The 22567-nt window shown below is 34.6% G+C and overlaps 1 protein-coding gene across 6 annotated transcripts in view; it reads left to right on the top strand.

Moving 5' to 3' along the window:
- The window catches only part of TMEM87A (transmembrane protein 87A), an 80642-nt gene that overhangs the window by 302 nt on the left and 57773 nt on the right, over positions 1–22567 (top strand). For 5 of the 6 annotated variants that reach the window (XR_013162357.1, XR_013162356.1, XM_077127565.1 and 2 more), the window contains exons 2-6: positions 1261–1321; positions 3767–3852; positions 6553–6666; positions 11260–11313; positions 11398–11442. Coding sequence is in view for 4 of the 6 variants with exons in the window: in XM_077127565.1 (XP_076983680.1) it covers positions 1261–1321; positions 3767–3852; positions 6553–6666; positions 11260–11313; positions 11398–11442 (360 nt within the window). In the remaining 2 variants the exon portion in view is untranslated. Of the gene's footprint in view, positions 1–1260; positions 1322–3766; positions 3853–6552; positions 6667–11259; positions 11314–11397; positions 11443–15579; positions 16914–22567 lie in introns of those variants that run through there. The other variant, XM_077127568.1, reaches the window with a different exon arrangement.

Here is a 22567-nt window from a genome sequence, read left to right as displayed (position 1 = left end):
CTAAAGTCCGCTCGGCAAAGGATTGGGAATTGCCAGGAACGCTTGTGTTGCTGCTCTGCAGGGACTTACCTCCCTGAGGCAGAAAGCCTTGAGCTTCTATGAGTAGAAAAGCTGGAATGTCAGGGCCATTTCATAAGCGGTAAGGAGTTTTTCAGCCGTTTCTTATCAGGAAAGTAAAAGAACTAAGTACCTGACTTGGGATGTGTAAACTTGGCGTTGTATGGAAGTGGAAAAAGATTTCTCTTTTAAGCCAAAGTTTCTCAGAATCCGGCGACCCGGGTTGAATGAGAGGGATATCTGAACAGCGATATTTCTGTTTCGGTTTTTTTCTTCTGCATTTTTCTGTTTCTTGGTAATTATTTTAACGAAGTACCTTGATTTCGTTTGGACTCTAAAATGGTTATTCCTAGTTTTACTGTATAACTAGAAAACCTAGGCATTTTTTACACATATGTTAACATGAGCATGTCTAAAATGGAAGAAATGACATTCTAAAATTAAATGTGGTAAAGCTAGTCTTTCTTTTGGACAGTTTACTAGATAAGTCGATCCTTTCAGCTCCCTCCCTCTTTTTTTTTTTAAACCTCACTTGAATAAGAGGTATAGTTCTATGAGTAGACAAGAACCAGATGCAGGCAGGAAATGCTGAAAAGCTTTAGACCTATTAAAACCACGTTGGCCTTTTTATTTCATTTTGTTTGTTGAAACAAAGCAACTGCTTTGAAACATCTGGTTACTGGTTGTATTGCCCACATCTTATTTGGTGAGCTTTATACTTTTTGTTCATTTGGTGAAGATCAACAGGTTCTCAATTTTAGGTTTTTGCCCGTTGTTACTAAAATGGTTAATAGTTAGTTGCTTTAGATTTAAAAATAAAACCGGCCTCTACTCATAGACTAATTCATTAAAAAGAAAAAAAAAAGATTGGTTATTCTAGGCAGTGACTAGTGAGTAAAGGGAATGGACTGATTAAGGAACACCTTCCATGATGATTTAAGTTAGGATTTCTTGCAGCGTCCCTTCAAGAGACCTTGCCTCATGGCCTGTGAAAGCCATCAAGTCCGTGCACCAACCAGCAGAATCCTGCAGATTGGATATAGTCGAATTGTGCTAAAAGGAGGAGCACTGATATCTTCTAGTTAAGAAATCTGAGTTCAACATTTTTTAAATTTAGGTTTTCATACCAGCTATGATTCTAATATGCCTTGGGAATTAAAGTGGTTCAGTGCTAATTATCTTTCTCTGCTTTATCTTTTGCAGGGGAAAAATTATTTTAGTTTTGGAAAGATCCTGTTTAAAAATACCACTATCTTCCTGAAATGTGAGTTTTTAAAAATTTCGTGAGGTTTTTATTAGAGTTTTTGAGTGATCTTTAAACTTTCAAATTGCTTATGTTCTACCTCTGGTCTGCTTTCAACATATTTTTTAAGTTCTGGAATGTAGTAGTCCAGCATGATCTTGCTATGCTAAGATAACTAAGGCCCTTTCACTGAATTGTCTTCAGAATGCTTATTTATAAAGTTCTTCTATTGTTTACTGGTGCTTACATTATATAGTTGAGTTAGACAATCACATCTCAGTTGAATTAACAGTTAAACATGTTGATTGATCACTTGCATGGTGTTTTAAGCTATTCTGAGTCATAAGGATACAACTTTTACTTTTGTGTACTTGTTAAATGTTTACTGAACACATGACCTAGGTTTGTCAGGTCCTTGACTTTGAATATATTCAGTAAATCTTTTATTTACCAATGGAGTATTTTATCATGTGGGACTTTGAAAGAGTCTCAAAGATATCAGGAAATAGGGATTATATGGAATAAAACCAGTCCATTCAGTGGAAAAACCACTGCATCTGAATAAAGTATCCCATTGTATATTAAAAGAGAAGTCCTGAAACTGGTTTTATCATAAAGAATGAATGATCATGAGCATCCCTATTTAGAAATCAAGGATGCTTTCTATGCATATCTGGCTTCGTTTGAAAGTGCAGATTTTAAGTCATAGTTGGACAATTTTATTCTTTTTATCATTTAGTAAGTAAATACCTACTTTGTGTTAGGCGCCCAGGAAAGTGATAGAATACGTCCCTCCCATCATTGAGCTGTCTGTCTAGTGTGAGTGAAGGACACAGTTAGACTTCTTTAAAGAATATACGAAGTCCATGACTAAGTCTAATGCCTAAATCTACTCTGGACACACTGACCTTTCTTGTGAGATTGATTTACTAGATATAAGTAGCTTTTAGGGATAGCAAGAGGTTGTCATTTATAATAGCCTGTCAAGTAGGTGACCCTGTTTTCTGTTCTTTTTATTATGTACAGTTTTTTCTTAACTGTATTTTGAGCTAATGGTGTTTCTTCAAGTTGTACAAGCTGTGAATTTTGAAGTGTTTTTGGAGGATTTGAATCTTCTTGATATGTACGTTATCATTCTCTTTGTTATTTCTTTGCTTTCTCATATTTACTAATTGTCTCTGATTTTATACTTTTGTGGCTATAGTATATATCTTTTGATTGAATAGGCAAACCATTTTTATTGTTTCTTAAAGTCTTCTGTTTAAAGGTCTAAATGTCTTAGCATAAATAGTATTTTTGCAGCCAGATTTCTTTGCAGATTTCCTGTTTAGGGGATGTTTTCTTACTGGTTTTTAGTAAATTTATTTGAGCTCTAGTTATTTTTCTGAATACTTCATAGCAAGATTGTAATCTCCTTTTCAACATTTTCATAAATTCTATTGAACATGTCATATTTTACATATTCTAAAAGAGCCCTCTAAAAATGTACTGGCCATTTAAAAATTAGTTGGAGAAACCAATTTAAAACAAAATTAGGAAGAAACTTATAATTAGATTTCTTTTGTTAAGATACAAAAGTAGTTTCCTATATGCAATCTTGTTCATCTTTGTTACATTTGCATAAAGTAGATAGTGTATTTTGCCTTCCATACAGCTTACCATTTGATACAGCTAATCAGTCATATAGCCAGAATTATGCTGTATCTTCAGACTAATTCCTTGATCCATTAGAGTAGTGCGTTCCAAACTATAATTAAATGACGCTTCTGGAATTTCATGAGGTTCTTTGATGAGCCTCTTAAGGTGGGCTTTGAAAAAATCTAATACTCTTTACTGTTATTTTGTTAATCCTAACTTCCACAAGCAGGCTTGCTTTCCGCTCAGTATTCTTCCTATCCAATCTTGTTATCTTTCAAGGGCCAAGCCATTAATGTCTTTGTCAGTGGAACTATTATTGATGTCACCATTTGACAGTCAGATGCATATTTCCTTGTGACAACCCTAATGTTGTTATTCCTTGCTTTTCTAGCTAGAATTTTGCCCTTTTAAGGATCTTTAATAATTTATTTTCTCTCATTCTTCTCTTTGGCTTCATACGGTGTCATGTAGCTTAGTTCACTTAAGCATTCTGCTCAGTAAATATTTAAATGATAGTAGATGTGTTTTAACTTTATCACTTCCAGGTTTTTCCCAGTACAGAACCAGAAATTGGATTTTAAGGCATAAAAATAGATCCACAGTTTCAAAAGCTGAAAAACACTTAGCTGATGTATTTCTTTGTATGAACAATGATATTTTAACTGAGCAACGTTCAGTTCTTTTGAAGTATATTACTCTATTACTTTGTGTTTGGAGGAGGGATAGTCTTTAAGTGTCTCAGTTTAGGGCAGGAAATAAATAGGATGTGTGGGAAATGCTTTGTTTGGGAGTTAACGTTTTATTCACAAATACGTATTTTTTTAATAGTTGATGGAGACCCTTGTGATCTGTCTTTGAATGTAACCTGGTATCTGAAAAGTGCTGACTGTTACAATGAAATCTTCAACTTCAAGGTAAGGATCATATAATAACAGACTTCTCTTGGATCTTAGAGATCATCTGATCCCAACCTCCTAATTTTATAGAGGAAAGTGTGTCATGTAGTGATGGAGGAACAGAGGTGCAGTTCTCAAGCTGTTTGATCTTAGAATCCTGTTATGTTCTTAAAAATTATTGAGGACTCCAAATATCTTTTGACTGTGTGGGTTATTTTATTAGAAATTAAAAATACCGAAGTATTTATTAATTTATTTTAAAGCAGTAATAAATTTATTACATGTTAACATATTTTTTTATTAAAATAAATATTTTTCAAAAAAACAGAAGAGTGACATGGTTTTGTATTTTTGCAAAACTCTTCAGTGTCTGGCTTAATATAAGAAAGCTGGATTCTTACATCTTACATCATTCAAGCTCTTTTGATGCTTTATTTTCACTGAAGTATATACAGAAAATCTGGTCTCACATAGATGCATAGTTGGAAAAGGGAATGGTATTTTAATAGCCTTTTCAGATAATTATGGATATTCTCTTTTTTAATTATTTATTTTTTATTGATATATATTATATATTCACATACCATCTAATCATCCAAAGCGTACAATCAGTGGTTCACAAATGGATAGTTTTCTTTGATTCTACACCAAAGCTCAGTAGGTAGAGTTTCTTTAAGGTTTGTAGCAGTGTGGAATCTGAAACCACATCACTGAACTCTTTTGTGCTCTGTTATATTAAAATCCATTGGTGTAGCTTGCTTTTTTTTTTTTTTTTTACATGGGCAGGCACCAGGAATCAAACCCGGGTGTCCAGTATGGCAGGTAAAAACCCTGCCTGCTGAACCACCATGGCCTGCCCAGTATCTTGCATTTTGAATGGATCTTTTACCCATGCCTCATTTTGTAACACCATTTATTGGTCATATGGGAAATATTGGTTGACTGAGTCATATAAATCTTTGAAATGTTAACTGATCTCATTTTATAATATAAGAAAAAATTGCATCTCTTAAACCATTATCCCTAGGCTTATTAGAAACTTCTTAAGTATTGGGAAATTTTTAGCTTGCAGTGACAGATACAAGTTTCCCAAAATTTCAGTGTTTGCTTGTAAACTCAAAGTTTACCACTGACAAGGAATGCTATCGTTTTTTTTTCTTTGAAGTGACATCCTCCATTTGCTGGTTTTCAAGAAAATGCTACCAGTTAATCAAGTCTGAATAACCATAATTTATCAGTCATTCTTTTAAGTAACTGTGATATTCCATGAAAAAAAAGTAACTAGTTTAGCTTGCAAGTTAAACATTGTGTAAATACTTTTTCTCAAGGACATCATCCTTTTTTGGTATTTTGTGTACTTCCCATTTTGCTACCTAGAATATTTTAAAAGACATGTACTTAAGAATCCAGATTAAATAACATAACAACTTTTACTACTTCATCGAGGATATTCTTTGGTGAAGCTGGCATTTTTTTTAACTGCCAGTTTGTGACTATGAAGAGTATAGCACCTAGTGCAGTTTGGTGTCACTGACTTGGTTCCTGCAAAGGGGCAGCAATTTTACTTACCATTGTTTTTACTGTTAGGGAGAAGCAGATAATATCCTATTATTATGAAAATAGTTTTGACCTCTCAGATCCTGGAAATAGCCTTGTGGATCCTCAGGGATCCATGTACCACACTTTGAGAATTGCTGTACTCTACTCAGCGTTGAAAATAAATGGCTCTAAGTTGGATTTTTTCAGGCTTTTCCCATTCTGTATCCATCTCACTCTTTACATTTTTGTTTTTTAATTTCCCCACTATTCTTAAGATTTCTTCCCAAAGATAATTTAACTGGTCTTTAAAAAATGCTCACTGTCTAGCCATCTCAGTTTTTCAAAGCCTAAGCATTTTGAATCTTTGCCTAGTATTAGCATTTTACATTGTCTTTTGCAGTATTGGTGATTGTTTTTTTGCCTTTGTTATATAACATTGGTTAGGATTGCTTGATGGGAGGGTGGAAAGAACTGAAGAATTTAGAGAAATGATGACATCTTCAGTATATGGGTGAAGTATTAAAAGTTTTCTCTTAATGATTGCTAATTGAATTTACAGTAAAAGTTTCATGCATTCGAAACTTGTGATAATCTTTCAAGAGATTTGCAAATCCTGTCCTCCTAGGTAATGCAAGTTAAGAATTTGAAAATTGCTTCAGATTGCCATAGGACAGAAGTATGGGAACAATGAGCAGATAACTGGAGACATGAGAATGGAACTTAGAAAAAGAGGGCAAGATTAGATGTGGTAGAAAAAATCACAGAACTAATAGGTGAAGCTATTGAAATGAGTGGGTTTTTTGAGAGTATCAATAGTGACTACAATGGCTACAATAATTTTTTGCTCTGTCTTAGCTTATGAATATAAATATATATTTTTATTGATAGTTAATTAGGTCAAATAAATCTTATAAATATATTTTAACATGGCAAAACCCTCTGGATTTTGACAGTTTCTAGTCTTCCCAAATTGTTAGAGGAACTTTACTTTTGAACCAAGGCCCAGAAGTTTGTACTTTAGAGTCTAATAATTTTAGATTCTTGGAGACTAATATATAAAGTCTTTATCTGATATTTTTAATTTTCAAAATAGCAAACTCAAAATTATATTTGTATTAAAGGTGCTTTGCTATATTCTAAATGTCTTGTTTTTGAAACCTAAGTTATTTATTTTTCCAGCCCGAGGAAGTGGAGACATATTTGGAAAACCTTAAGGAAAAAAGAGGCTTGTCTGGGAAATATCAAACATCATCAAAATTGTTCCAGAATTGCAGTGAACTCTTTAAAACACAGGTAGTGTTTGGAAGTTGTTGGAGGGAAATAGAAGGGATAAATAATATGATGTCTGTAGTTATGGCTATATCCACTTACCACCCCTCAAATGCTGATTATGGCAGAAGTTGGAAGCATGTCTGATATATTTACATATCAGCCATTTGCATGTTTATCTCATAGAAGAGAGGATGTGGTTTTCTTTGTATGTAAAAAGAAAACCCAGATTTAATTCTTTTTTAAAAAAATATAGTTATTATTTTATTGCAGAAGTTATAGGTTTACAAAAAAATGTTGCAGAAAATACAGAGTTCACACACACACACCCCTTTATTAACGTCTTGCATTAGTGTGGTACCATTGTTAAAATTGATGAAAGAATATTATAATTGTGCTATTAACTATCATCTGTAGTTTCTAGTAGAGTTCACTGTTTGTGTTGTTCAGTTCTATGCTGTTTTTAAAAATAATTTTACTATTAGTAACTCATACACAACATAAAATTTTTCCTTTACCCACATTCACATATATAACTCAGTGCTGTTAATTACATGCACGTTGTTGTGCTACCATTACCACTATCTATTCCTGAAATTTTCCGTTGTTCCAAGTAGAAAGTCTGTACCAATTAAGCATTCACTCCCCAATTTCTACACCACCCTGGCCCCTAGTAACCTGTATTCAGTAACCTGTATTCTATTCTCTAACTCTATGAATTTGCTTATTCTAATTATTTCATATCAGTGATATCAAACAATATTTGTCCTTTTGTGTCTGGCTTATTTCACTCAACATGTCTTTAAGGTTTATCCATGTTGTCACATGTATCAGAACTTTTCTTTTTTACAGCTGAATTATATTCCATTGTATTTATGTAGCATTTTTTTTATCCATTCATGTGTTGATGGACAGTGGGGTTGCTTCTGTCTTTTGGCAATTATGAACAATGCTGCTATAACCATCAGAGTGCAAGTACCTGTTTGAGTACCTCCTTTCAGTTCTTTTGAGTATTTATCTAAAAGTGGAACTGCCAGGTCAGTTGGTAATTCTATACTTAGATTTCTTAGAAACTGCAAGCCTGCCTTTCTATAGTAACTGCACTGTTTTCACATTCCCTCTCTATCCTCTCATACACTTGTTATTCTCCAATTTTTAGCCTTTCTTGTGGGTGTGAAATGCTATCTTATTGTGGTTTTAATGTGTATTTTTGTTTGCTTTTTGTCCATTTGTGTATTGTCTTTGGAGAAATGTTTATGCATGTCTTTTGCCCATTTTAAAAATTGGGTTGTCTCTCTTTTTATTGTTGAGTTGTAGGACTTCTTTATATATTCTGGATATTAAACCCTTATCGTGTATGTGGTTTCTATTTCCTTAGAAAAGGGATTTAACACCAATTTTTGAGAAGAAAATATTATTTTATACATGTTAAAAATATTTATTGTGACTAGCCCTTTTTCCTCACTGCATTTAAAATTTGTCAAGGAATATATTGCAAATTGCTTTAAAGAGGCAAGGAAGTCATGGGAAGCTAGATTTTCTATCTAGTTACTGGAGTTCAAGTTTACTGATAAGGTTTTAATTTAATAATTCGTAATTGAAAAGTGGGTGAAATAATTGCTAATTTAGTTCTAGGGATTGAGTACTTGACATAGCTGAGGTTTATGGGTTTGTATGGAAAAGAAAAATAGCTTTAAAATGTTGGAGGAATGGTAGAAAAGGAAAGCTAGGAAGGATGTAATGTTGAGTAGTTTCTATGTTTTCTCTTGATTCTCTAAATTTATCCTCCAGGTTAGGAGGATTGGTTGGTCCTTTTAAAAATTTGATTATGAATTCTAAGAAATGATCATGATGATGAATATGCAACTATGTGATGATATTGTGAATTACTGATTATATATGTAGAACGGAATGATCATAAGTTAAGAATATTTGTGTTTGTTATATATTTTTTTAATTTAAAAATTAATTAAAAAATTTGATTATGGAAATTCGTAGAATACCTCATTTTATTGTACTTTGCCTTATTGTGCTTTGCAGGTATTGCGTACTTTAAAAATTGAATGTTTGTGGTAACCCAGAGACAATAAATCTATTGGCACCCTTTTTTCAATAGCATGTGCTCACTTTATATCTCTGTGTCACATTTGTTTTTTGCATGGGCAGGCACTGGGAATCGAACCCGGGTCTTTGGCATGGCAGGCGAAAACTCTGCCTGCAGAACCACTGTGGCCTGCCCTTAAACACAGTGTTTTTACACATTGTTTTAGTTTCTAAAAGCTGTTGGAATGCAATATACCAGAAATGGAATGGCTTTTGAAAAGGAGGGATTTATTAAGTTACAAGTTTACAGGTCTAAGGCCTTGAAAATGTCCAAACTAAGGCACCCAGAAGAAGATATCTTGATTCAAGAAAGACTGATGGGTCCAGAAAACCTCTGTCAGCTGGAAAAGCACATGGCGATATCTGCAGGCTTTCTCTTCTGATTTTATAATGCTTCCCCAGGGGCATTTTCCTTCTTCATCTCCAAAGGTCTCTGGCTGTGTGGGTTCTTTTGGCTGTCAAGCTTGTTCCAAAATGGATCCCTCTTAAAGGACTCTGGTAAGCAACTCCCCTTGAATGAGTGGAGATGCAGCTCCATGGAAACCGTCTAGTCAAAAGTTACCACCCACAATTCTGTGGGTTACAGCTCCATGGAAATATTAAAAAAGATCCCACCTAGCAATACTGAATGAGGATTAAAGAGCATGACTTTTCTGGGGTACGCGACAGTTTCAATCTAGCACACACATTTAATAGACTATGATACAGTGTAAGCTTAACTTTTATATGCACTGGGAAACCAAAAATTTTGTGTGACTCACTTTATTGTAATAATCACTTAATTATGGTGGTCTGGAACTGAACCCACAGTACCTCTGAAGTGTGCTTGTAATTGTTACATCCCGTTGCCCAAGGTTTACTCCTTTTATATATGCTATAATCTTCCAGTGTCTTGGCATGTACCCCTTGTTCCAGTTTGCTAACTGCTGGAATGTGATATACCAGAAATGGGGCGGTCTTTAAAAAGAATTTATTAAGTTGCAAGTTTACAGTTCTAAGGCCGTGAAAATGTTCTATTAAGGCAAGTCTATGAAAATGTCCAAATTAAGGCACCAACAAGAGGTTACCTTCATTTGAGAAAGGCTGTTGAAGTTCAGGGTTTCTCTCTCAACTGGAAAGACGCATGGTGAACATGACTAGCTTTCTTTCTAAACTTCTTGTTTCATGAAGCTGCCCCTGGAGTGTTTTCTTTCTTTATCTTTAAAGATCTCTGGGTGCTGTGAGTTTTCATGGCTCTCCAAAATGTTTCCTCTTTTAAAGGATTCCAGTAAACTAATCAAGATCCACTTGAAATGGGTAGAGTCACTACTCCTTGGATGCCATCTAATCAAAAGCTGCCACCCACAATCGGATGGGTCGTATCTCCATGGGAACAATCAAAAAGCTCCCAGCCAGCAATATTGAATGAGGATTAAAGGACATGGCTTTTCTAGGGCATATAATCGTTTCAAGCCAACACACCCGTTTAGTACGATTTCCTTTCCTCCGGTCTGATGTAACAGAGTTGAATTACATGCTCTGATTAGTAAGGAGAATGCTTATCTGGTGATAACTGGTAGGAAAGGTAATTAGTATAGTTTTTTTTTTTTATAGGCAGGGAGTGTGATGTGGTGGAAGTATCAATGAACCTAAAGAGTCAGGAAACTTGGATTCAAATCCTATTTCTGCTTTTAAAGTTACCAGCTTTAAGCCTCATTTTTCTCATCGGTAAAATGAGAGGGAAGTGTCTTGAGATCTATCAGAAATGTGTATCTTATAGCTAAGTTCTTGTTTGTTCTAAATGTCTATAATTCTTGTAAAAAATTACCTGGCCAATTGCATTTGATATTTTTTAGTTCCCAGCAGGGTTTTATTTACTTGTTTGTGGTTAATTACAAATGCTATTATGTATGTCATATTAATATATTTACTGTTATAGTATTATATTTTGCTTTAAGCATTTCAGTTTTTTTAATTAATTATTTTTAAAAATTTATTTATTAATAAAAAATAAAACAACATACATAATCAGTAATTCACAATATCATCACTTAGTTGCATATTCATCATTTCTTAGAACATTTGCATTAATTCAGAAAGAGAAATAAAAAGACAATAGAAAAAGAAATAAAACAAACACAGGAAAGGAAAAAGAAAAAAAGATTATACCTACCATACCCCTTATCCCTCACTTTCATTGATCACTAGCATTTCAAACTAAATTTATTTTAGCATTTGTTTCCCCTATTATTTATTTTTATTCCATATGTTCTACTCCTTTGTTGACAAGGTAGATAAAAGGAGCATCAGACACAAGGTTTTCACAATCACGCAGTCACATTGTGACAGCTGTATCATGATTCAATCATCCTCAAGAAACATGGCTACTGGAACACAGCTCTACATTTTCAGGCAGTTCTCTCCAGCCTCTCCATTACATCTTGAATAACAAGATCATTTCAGTGTGTTTTGACCTATATTTTTTTTGTTAGTATAAAATTTTTCACTAATTTCTGTTTTGTATTTGTTTTATAGAGCTTTTCTGGCGATTTTGTGCATCGACTCCCTCTTTTAGGGGAAAAACAGGAGGTAATGCTTTCTTTTTCTTGTTACGAATTTTTGAACATAAAATAAACATTCTTAATTAATTTTCTTTCTTTTAATGTTTTAAAGGCTAAGGAGAATGGAACAAATCTTACCATTATTGGAGACAAAACTGTAAGTGTATTTGGGAATGTGGGGCAATGAACAGTTATTTCAGTTTTCTTTTGTTTGTGTATTTTTGAATTTGTCTCTCAATATGCTGACATTTGAAACGTAACTTAGAAAATAGTAGTTATACACCAAAATGCTAATGACTGCTGTTATGGGTGGTTTTAGTTTTCTTTTTTTTGTTTTTCTGTATTTCCCATATTTTCTACAGTAAACGTGTATTGCTTTTTTGGTTATCTTACCCCCCAACTCAATACATGCTGTTTGTAAATAGGAAGAGACTTATTAAAAGAACCTCCAACTCTACCTAAAAATATTTTATGATTAAATACAATGGGGAGAAAGTTTGAAAAATTGAAATAAAGTTGAAGGCTGTGCTTTAAATATTCATAAATACACATTATATGCATGTTTATTTCACTTCCTAATTCATAATAATGAATTCCTCAAAACTTTGTCAGTTGGAAATATAAAGAAAGTAAGGTAAGGTGGATGATAATTTTATTTGATGAATTAGCCATGTCGGGTCGTGCTTTTTAGAAAATTGATTGAAGTTTTTATATGGTCTCACAGCTTTATTAAGATAAAATGCACATACCATAAATTTTACCCCTTTGAAGTGTGCCGTTCAGTGGTTTTTAGTATGTTCAGAGAGTTGTGCAACTACCAATTCCAGAACATTTTCATCTGTACCCCTTAGATGTCACTCCCAGTTCCTCCCTTACCCCAGCCACTGACAACTACTAATCTAGTTTGTATCTCTATGAATTTGCCTGTTCTGGGCATTTCATATAATGTGAGGTTCACTGTGTGGCCTTTTGTGTTTGACTTAATTTGCTTAGTGTAATGTTTTCCAAGTTCATCCATGTTGTAGCATGCATTAATACTTCATTCCTTTTTATGGCTGAATAATATTTTTGTTTCTCCTTTTTTGGGTATTAGGAAAATGCTTCTATGGACATTCTTATACAAGTTATGTGTAGATTTGTTCTCACTTTTCTTAGGTATATACCTAGGTGGGGAATTACTGGATTATAGGTACCTCTGTGTTTAACTTTTTGAGGAACCTGCCAGACTGTTTTCTCCAGCAGCTGCACTAATGTTTTTGTTCCCACCAGCAAAGTTTGAATGTTTCAATTTCTCTACATCCTTATCAACATGTATTTTCTATTTTTTTAATGGTAGCCATCTTAGTGGGAATGAAGTGATATGTCATTGTGGGCTTTGATTTGCATTTTCCTAATGACTGATGATGTTGGGCATCTTCCTAATGACTGATGATGTTGGGCATCTTCTCATGAGCTTGTTGGCCATTTGTGTATCATCTTTGAAGAAATATCTGTTCAAATCTTTTGCCCATTTTAAATCAGTTTGCTTGTCTTTTTGTTGTTGAGTTGTAAAACCTTTTTATATGTTCTGGATACTGAATCCTTATCAGATACTTGATTTATAAATATTTTCTCCCATTATGTGAGATTTCTTTTTACTTTATACTCTCCTTTGAATAAAGCAGTTTTTAATTTTGATGAAATAAATTTATCTAATTTTTTTTTTTTTTTGCTTGTGTTTCTTTTCTAAAAAAAACATTGCTTAATGCAGGGTTCTGAAGATACTTACCCCTGGGTTTTCTTTTAAAAGTGTTAATTGTTTTATTTCTTAGATTTAAAGGTCAATTGGTTGTTTTGAATTGGTATATGGTGTGAAGTATGAGTCCAACTTTATCTTTTGTGTATGAATACCCGGTTTCCCCAGCGTCATTTGTTCAAATGTATTCTTTTCCTATTGAAGGGACTTGGTACATTGTTGAAAACCAGTTGACTAAGAATGTGAAGGTTTCTTGATTCTCAATTCTATATTTCCTCATTCTTAGTTCTAGTCCATTGATCTATATGTCTATATTCATAAGAGAAATTTATATGTAATTTCCTTTTCTTGTGGTATCTTTGTCTTTGGTATTAGGATAATATAGGCATTATAGACTAAGTTAGGTAGTTTTTACTCCTCTTCAAATTTTTCAAATGTGTTTGAGCAGGTATTAATTCTTGTAGTCATTGGTAGAATTCACCAGTGAAGCCATGTGGCCCTGGACTTTTCTTTCTTGCTGGAAGGTTTTTGGTTAGTGGTTCAATCTCTTTACTTGTAATTGGGTCTATTGAAATCTTCTGTTTGTACTAGAGTCAGTGAAGATTGGATGTTTCTAGCAATTTGTCCATTTTATCTGGGTTGTCTAATTTGTTGATATATAGTTGTTCAGAATACCCTCTTATTATCTTTGTTATTTCTGTGGGGTCAGTAGTAATGTCTCACCTCTCATTTGTCATTTATGTGCATCTTCTTCCTTTTTTTACATTGTCTAGATAACTGTCAATTTTATTGATCTTTTCAAAGAATCTACTTTTGGTTTTGTTAATGCTCTCTATTGGGTTTTTTATTCTCTGTTTCATGTATCTCTGCTCTAATCTTTGTAATTTATTTCTTTCTGCTTGCTTTGGGTTTCATTTCCTGTTCTTTTTATAGGTCCTTCAGGTGTGCAGTTAGGTCTTTGATTTTTGGTCCTTCTTTTTTTAATATAAGCATTTTGAACTATAAATTTTCCTCTGAGCACTGCCTTTACTGTATCTAATATGTTCTGTTATGTTCTGATTTCATCTTCATTCATCTCAAGAATTTACTGATTTTCCTTGTGATTTCTTCTCTGACCTATTGATTGTTTCACAGTGTGTTATTTACCTTTCATATATTCGTGGATTTTCCAGTTTTCTGCCTGGTAATGATTTCCAGCTTCATTCCATTATGACCAGAGAAGTCTCTAACCACTATTCTAGAGGTGTCTAAATCTCCCTCCAGTTTTGCCAGTGTTTGTCTCATGTATTTTAGGGCACTGTGTTTTAGGTGCGTAAAATTTATGACGGTTATTTCTCCTTGGTAGATTGTCCCTTTTATTAGCATGTTGTGTCTTTCTTTTTCTCTTATAACAGCTTTTGGTTTAAAGTATATTTCTTCTGATATTAGTATACCTACCCCAGCTCTCTTTTGGTTACTGTTTGCATAAGTTATCTTTCTGTCTTTTCAGTTTCAACCTATTTGAATCTCTTGTAAACAACATGTAATTGAATCCTTCTTTTTTTAATCCATTCTACCCATCTTTGTCATTTGATAAGGGAGTTTAATCCATTAATACTCAATATTTTATTCTAAAAGCAGGCCTTATTGACTTTAGCCATTTTGTTCTGTGTTTTTTATGTCTTGTATCTCTATTGTCGCTTTTCCTTAATTGCAGCCTCCTTTGTGTGTAATTGGTCTTTTGTGGTATAATTGATTAATCTTTTTCTCATTTTCTTTTCTATGTACTTTTTAATTTTTTTTATTGTGTAATACAGCATATATACAAAGCAAAGAGAGAAGAAAGCAAGTTTTCAAAGCACTCTTTAACAAATAGTTATAGGACATATCCCAGAGTTTGTCATGGGCTACCGTATAATCCTCTCAGATTTTTCCTTCTATTTTTTTTACAGTCGACTTTTATTTCTTTTTTGTGAAAAATAACATATATACAAAAAAGCAATAAATTTCACAGCACAACAGTTAGTTGTAGAACAGATTTCAGAGTTTGGTATGGGTTACAACTCCACAATTTTAGGTTTTTCATCTAGCTGATCTAAGATACTGGAGACTGAAAGAAATATCAGTTTAATGATTCAGCAGTCATATTCATTTGTTAAATCCTACCGTCTCTGTATAACTTCACCATCTCCTTTGATCTTTCTATCCCATTCTTTAGAGGTATTTGGGCTATGGCCATTCTAACCTTTTCGTGTCAATAAAATGGAGTAGGGAGATGGAATTACCTGATGTTCTGGAGAGGCTGAACCCTCTAGGTTTCAGGACTTATCTGTACTAGGTACCCATCTGGAGGTTGTAGATTTCTGAAAAGTTACCCTAGTGCATGGAACTTTGGAGAATCTTATATATTGCCCTAGATGTTCTGTAGGATTGTTTGGAGTTTGACAAGTTATGATAGGTAGCAATGTCTAACTGATGCTTATGTAAGACTGACTTCCAGAGTTGCCTCTCAACTCTCTTTGAATTCATCCAGCTACTGATACTATATTAGTTACACTTTTTTTTGCCCCTTTTGGTCAGGATGGAATTGTCGATCCCACGGAGCCAGGGCCAGATTCATCCTTGGGAGTCATCTTCCATGCCGTCAGGAAGACTTTCACCCCTGAATGTCATGTCCCACATAATGGGGAGGGCAGTGATTTCACTTACAGAGTTTGGCATAGAGAGAGTGAGGCCACATCTGAGCAACAAAAGAGGTCCTCCAGAAGTAATTCTTAGACATGCCTATAGGTAGGCTAAGTTTCTCCACTACTTACATAAGTAAGTAACTCCAGAAGTAACTCTTACATGCCTATAGATAGGCTAAACTTCTCCACTAGTTACATAAGCTTCACAAGAATAAGCTTTCAAGATTAAGGGCTTGGTTTATTGATTGGTTGTCCCTAATGTTTGACAAAGTATCTGGGGTTTCCCTGGTGGTAAAGTTGAATAGTTCCATATTTTTTCTCCCATCCCTCAAGGGGTTTTGCCAATACTTTTTGATTATCTGCTTAATATATTCTAGGGTGTATTCAGGTATTATATTAAGCTATACAGGATTAAAGGCCCTCATTTGTATCCTGGGTTCCCTATGTTTCAATTGTTCAATGAGCTATCCAGACAGGTTGAGTTAGAGTATGTGCTTTAGAGAATTTAAGTTCTGGACAAAATAAACATTTCTTCCTTTGGTCTCAAAAGAGCAGGTGTGGTTCTAAAATATAGATAATACCTTCCTCACCCCTGAGTTCTGAATTACCTCAATCCTGACTTGATTGGCTTCATTCTTATCTCCACATACCAGTTTATAGATATATGAAATAGCTTCTCAAAATCCAGACATAGGGCGAGCCACGGTGGCTCAGCAGGCAAGAATGCTTGCCTGCCATGCCAGAGGACCTGGGTTCGATTCCCTTGTGCCTGCCCATGTTAAAAAAAAAAAATCCAGACATAATAATTACCACTCCAGATGAAATGAGTTTGCTATAAGAGCTTACAATCTACATTACAAAATGTTTTCTTATAAGCATTTTCTAAAGAAGACCATACAATAATTGTTCTTTGGTTTCTGGCTTATTTTGCTTCAGCAAATGTCCCACAGATTCATTTGCATCATCATATGCCTCACGACGTTGTTCGTTTTGTAGCAGCACAACCTTCATTCATAAGTATACACCATTGTTCGCTGATCTACTTCTCTGTCGATGCATCTTTCAGCCACCTGAATTTGTCGGGCATCATGTATAGGGCCCAAAGTCCACCGTCCATCAACATTCTCAATTTTAGATAATTTCATTGTTCCCAAGAGAAAGAAAACCAATAAACACACGATCGCCAAATAGGAAATGTAAACCTCCTCTTAACTCTTGTCCCTTCCCCCCCCCACTGCCCATTATTTACCTCTGCTGTTGCTGTGGTAAATTTATTTATTTATTTTTTAAATAAATTAAATTTTATTTAATTTATTTTTAAATACATTAAATAAAAAAATAAATTTATTTATTTATTTTTTCCTTTCTATGCTGTGTGGTGAGGGTCACATATCATTCCCTTTCCATGTGAGTATCCCTATTGCAGCAACATTTGTTGAATTTTTTTGTTGTTTGGTTGGTTTTTTGTTTGTTTGTTTGTTTTGGAAAAGTCCATGGGCTGGGAATCAAACCCAGGTTTCCCACATGGCAGGCAGGAATTCTACCACTGAACTACCCTTGCACCCCATCCCCCATTATTTTATTCATTTATTTATTGCCTTTATTTTTTTCCTCATCTGTCCATATGCTGGATAAAAAGGAAATGTCAGTCACAAGATTTTCACAATCACATGGTTACACTTAAAAGGTACATTGTTGGGCGGGCCGCGGTGGCTCAGCGGGCAAAGTGCTTGCCTGCTATGCCGGAGGACCTCGGTTCGATTCCCGGCCCCAGCCCATGTAACAAAAACGGAAAAACAAAATACAATAAAGCAAGAAAATGTTTGGAGATGTTTCCCTTTCTTCCTTCTATCCTTCCTTCCTTCTCTCTGTCTTTCCTTTAAAAAAAAAAAAAAAAAAAAAAAAAAAAAAAAAAAAAAAAGGTACATTGTTATACACAATCATCTTCAAGAATCAAGGCTATTGGATTGCAGTTCAACAGTATCAATATTTCTCTCTAGCTACTCTAATACATCAAAAACTAAAAATAGATGTCTGTATACTGCATAAAAATAACCTCTAGAATGACCTCACGACCCTATTTGAAATATCTCAGCCACTTAAACTTTATTTTGTTCATTTCTGTTCCCCTTTTTTCTCAAGAAGCTTTTCTCAATCGCACAATGGCAGGGCCAGGCTCATGGAGATGTACATTCTTGGGAGTCATGTCCTATGTAATGTGGGGAGGGCAGTGAGTTTACCTACTTTGTTGGCTTAGAAAGAGAGGCCACGTCTGAGCAACAAAAGAAGTTCTCTGGGGCTGACTCTTAGGCATAATCATGGGCTTACTTTCTCCTTTGCAGTAATAAGTTTCGTAAGGTCAAGTCTCAAGATTGAGGACCTGGCCCATCAACTAGGCAGTCCCCCATGCTTACAAGAATGACAGGTCTTTCTCAAGTTGTCATGTTTAATATTTCCTTAGCAATATGATGGACATCTTCCTCATTAAGATGTATTGCTTCATTATTTAAATTTCTGCAAAGTAGTTTTTCTGCAAGTACATTGTAATTGGTTAACATACTGTATTTGCATGTTTCCTTGTCTTGCACTTTTGAGCGATGCTGCAGTGAATATTCTTGTAATGTTTGTTTTTAAGTCTTTATTTTTTTATTTCAAAAGAACTCCATGCTTGTTCTAATTTTCAGTTCTATAACTTAAAAGTAAAAATTCTTTACTATTTTATTTTCTAACAGTGTGGTACAGAGCATATACATTTTAACCAAAATGGAATCATAATATATAGTGCTGTTGTATAATTTTTTCCTTTTATTTAACAAAATGGTTTTTTGGCCAAATTGGTACATAGAACATTACCTCACTTTTTCCTGGTTGCATAGTATTCCATTTCATCATGGCTTTTATAATAAAAATGTCATTTGATAAACATTTTAGTTCCCACATTTTAACTATTATACATAATGTCATGCTACATCTTAAAAGTCTTTCACATTATTCTGCAGAAGATGCTGTTGTTTAAAGCAGATTTTATTATACAATTTCTTAGGTGAAATGACAATATGTTCTTATAAACTGTATTAAAAAAGTCATTGTTGAAGTTGAATATTCATTTATATCCATTTTATCTGTTTGTATTTGCTTTACTTTCTTCTAGTCTGTTTTAGTTTGTTAATGGTGCTGGAAATGCAATATACCAGAAATGGGTTGGCTTTTATAAAGAAAGTTTATTAAGTTACAAGTTTATTGTTGTAAGGCCATAAAAAGATCTAAACTAAGGCATCCAGAGAAAGATGTCAACCCTCAAGAAAGGCTGATGTCTTTCACATGGGAAGTCATGTGACTGGCATCTGCTGGTCCTTGTTCCTGGTTCCGTTGCTTTCAGCTTCTGATGGCCGGTGGTTTCCTCTTTAAGCATCTATGGACATTTACTCAGCTTCTCCAGGACACAGCTCTGTGTTCTGGCTTGCTTAGCATCTCATGGGAAGGCACATGGTGACATCTCCTGGGCTCTCCTTCTGCAAATGCCCTCGTCTAACTGTCTTCTTTTTTTAATGGCACTCCAAGCATCTCCAAATATCTGCATCTCTTGTGGGATCTGAAGCAATTATGTCTTCTCTAGTATGTCTCCCTTTTAAAGGACTCCAGTAAACTAATCATGACCTATCATGAATGGGTAGAGTCACAGCTCCATCTAATCAAAAGATCACACCCACAATTGAGCACGTCACATCTCCATGGAAGTAATGAATCAGAAGGTTGTGCACAAAATTGTATGGGTCAGTCTCCATGGAAACAATCTAATTAAAGATTTCCACCATACAGTATTGAATGAGGATTAAAGGACATGGCTTTTCTGAAGTACACAACACTTTGAAACTAGAACCTGGGTGTAACATACTTTTAAGTTTTACTCAGAGCTTGACTCCTGTTCCTAGTGCTCAGAGCTACTGAAAGATGAACCTGTTGAATATCACAGCTAATTAGAAATGTTTAGTTAGATTATAGTCAAAAGAAGTCAAAGAATTATCTGTCCCTTGGTCTTTCTTTCTGAATATTTGAAGAATAGTTTATAATCCTATTTAAATGATACTCAGAGGTTCATTTCCCTGACCCCATTCTTTTTTTAAACTTTTTTATTGTATGATATAACATATATACAAAACAAAGGAACAAAAAATAGTTTTCAAAGCACTCTTCAAGCAGTGGTTACAGGACAGATCCCAGAGTTTGTCAAGGGTTAGTTTATGATCCTCTCAGAATATAGATAGGAAGCTAGAAGGCTTAAATATTTTTTTAGCACCACAGTTGACGTTTTTTTCTGAAAAATAACTTTTAAACAAAAAAGCAGTAAGTTTCAAAGCACAGCACCACAGTTAGTTGTAGAACATATTTCAGGGTTTGAATGGGTTACTGTTCTACAATTGTAGGTTTTTATTTCTAGCTACTTCAAGATACTGGAGACTAAAAGAGATAGCAGTTTAATGATTCTGCAGTTATATCCGTTTGTTAAATCCTACCTTCTCTGTATAACTCCACCGTCACCACTGATCTTTCTTTCCCTCTCTTTAAGGGTATTTGGGCTATGGCCATTCTTACTTTTCCGTGTTTGGATGGGTCTGCCACTAATATGGGATAGGGAGATGAAGCTAGCTGATGTTCTCGAGAGGCTGGGCCCTCTAGGTTTCAGGACTTATGTAATCCGGAGATCCTCAGGGATCCATCTGGAGGTTTTAAGTTTCTGGAAACTTACTCTAGTGCATGGCAGGTTATGATAGGTAGCAATGTCTGACAGAAGCTTGCAAAGAGTTACCTCCAGAGTAGCCTCTCAACTTTATTTGAACTCTCTGTGCCACTGATACTTTATTAGTTACAGTTCTTTCCCCTCTGTTGGTCAGGATGGAATTGTTGATCCCATGGTGCCAGGGCCAGATTCATCCTTGGGAGTCATCTCCCACGTTGCCAGGGAGACTTTCATCCCTGGATGCCTAACCCTATTTTTTAAAGCTCTGATAAAATATTTAAATTGTGGAGGATTCTGGGAGTGCAAGGGTAGTTCAGTTGTAGGAATTTTGCCTGCCATGTGGAAGACTTGGGTTCAATTCCCAGCCCATGTACTTCCCAAACAAATAAACAAGGAAACAAACAAACAAAAAAACAATTAAACAAAAATTCAACAAATGGTGCTGCAGCAACAGAATACTCACATGAAAAATAATGAAATGGGACCCCGTCATACAGCATACAAAAAATATATATACATGAGACAAACAAACAAAAATGTATATATATATACATGAGAAGGAAAGTTCTTCTCACTGTCTCTTTCCTGAGGAAAAATTGATAGAAGAGAAAGCTTTTGTTCATTCATTTAACTGTTTTCTCATTTAATTTAAGCTGTATTGTGATGTTTTTATCATTGTAATTTTGACACAGGAGTGCTTAAACCAAAATACAAGCTAAACATATTGGAAACAAAACCGTTTTTGTGGTGTATCCTTCTAAGAGCATTGATAACTGGATTACCTATGAAACTTTAATGTTTTCACCATGTTAAATGCCTGATGGAGTTAGGGAAAGTTATGTTGAAGGGGAATTACAACTTTTGTATCAATATCATGGAGACGGGATGTAAACATAGTTTTGCTAAGTGTGGCATCGATAATTAATGTCATGATAAATATACCTTGTATACTATCTTTTTCACCATGATTTTTGCAATAAAATCCTAAATGATATACGTTTAAATTGATTGTACATTTTAAATATCAATGCCAGGATAAATAATACCAAATGTGGTAATTAAAAGCAGGAGCTCTGAAGTCAGGTACCCCAGAATCAAAATGTAACTTCACAACTTCCTCTTTCTCTTGGGAAACTTACTTATTTTCTTATGCATGAGATTCTTACATTGTAAAACAGAATGCAGAGTCAACCAAATATAGCCTGTTAATAGGAAAAAATAGATACTGTTCCCAAGGAAGCCCAGGCATTGGTTTTATTAGATTTAAAAATCATTCTTCTGAAATATGCCCAGTGAGTTAAAGGATGCCATGACCAAAGAGTAAATGAGATCACAGCTCTCTTTGTCTCACTACATAAAGATAGAAATTACCAGAAGAAGCCAAGCAAATTCTGGAGCTAAGAAGTAGAATAATTGAAGTGAAAAATTAACCAAAGGGGTTCAGCAACAGATTTGACCAGGCAAATAAAGAATAAGAGTTTGAGGTAAGTCAGATTTGTCCGGTTTGAAGAGCAGAAAGAGGAAAGAATGAAGAAGAATGAACTGAGCTTAAGAAACCTGTGAGGCACCCGTCAAGCATACCAACAGATGCATAATGGGAGTCCCAAATGGAGAGGCGGGAAAGTGTCAGAAAGAATGTTTGAGGACATAATGGCCAAAAAACTTCCAAATTTGATGTAAAACATTAATGTACACATCCTAGAAGCTCAAAAAACTCTAAATAGGATAGTCTCAAAAGGTGTGTGCCTGGACACATCATAGTGAAAATACCAAATTCCAAAGAGAGGGAATCTTGAAAGCAGCAAGAAAACTTTCACTGATGATATAAGACATCCTTAATAAGATTAACCACTGATTTCTCAAGAGAATCTATGGAGGTCAGAAAGGACTTGTATGACATTTTTTGAAGTGCTGAAAGAAAAACTGTAAAAACTTCTTTATTCAGGAAAATTGTCCTTCAGAAATGAAGGAGAAATTAAGACCTTCCAGTAAACAAAAGCTGAGGGAGGGCGGGCCTCAATGGCTCAGTCGCAGAGTTCTTGCCTGCCATGTTCCGGAGACCCAGGTTCAATCCCCGGTGCCTGCCCATGTGAAAAAAGAAAAAAAAAGCTGAGGGAGTCCACTGTCAATAGACTTGGCTTAC

This window comes from Tamandua tetradactyla, chromosome 14 (assembly GCF_023851605.1).
Source record: "Tamandua tetradactyla isolate mTamTet1 chromosome 14, mTamTet1.pri, whole genome shotgun sequence".
Taxonomy (NCBI): domain Eukaryota; kingdom Metazoa; phylum Chordata; class Mammalia; order Pilosa; family Myrmecophagidae; genus Tamandua; species Tamandua tetradactyla.
The sequence above is the reverse complement of the archived record's forward strand: the minus strand, read 5'-3'. Positions and strand labels throughout refer to the sequence as shown.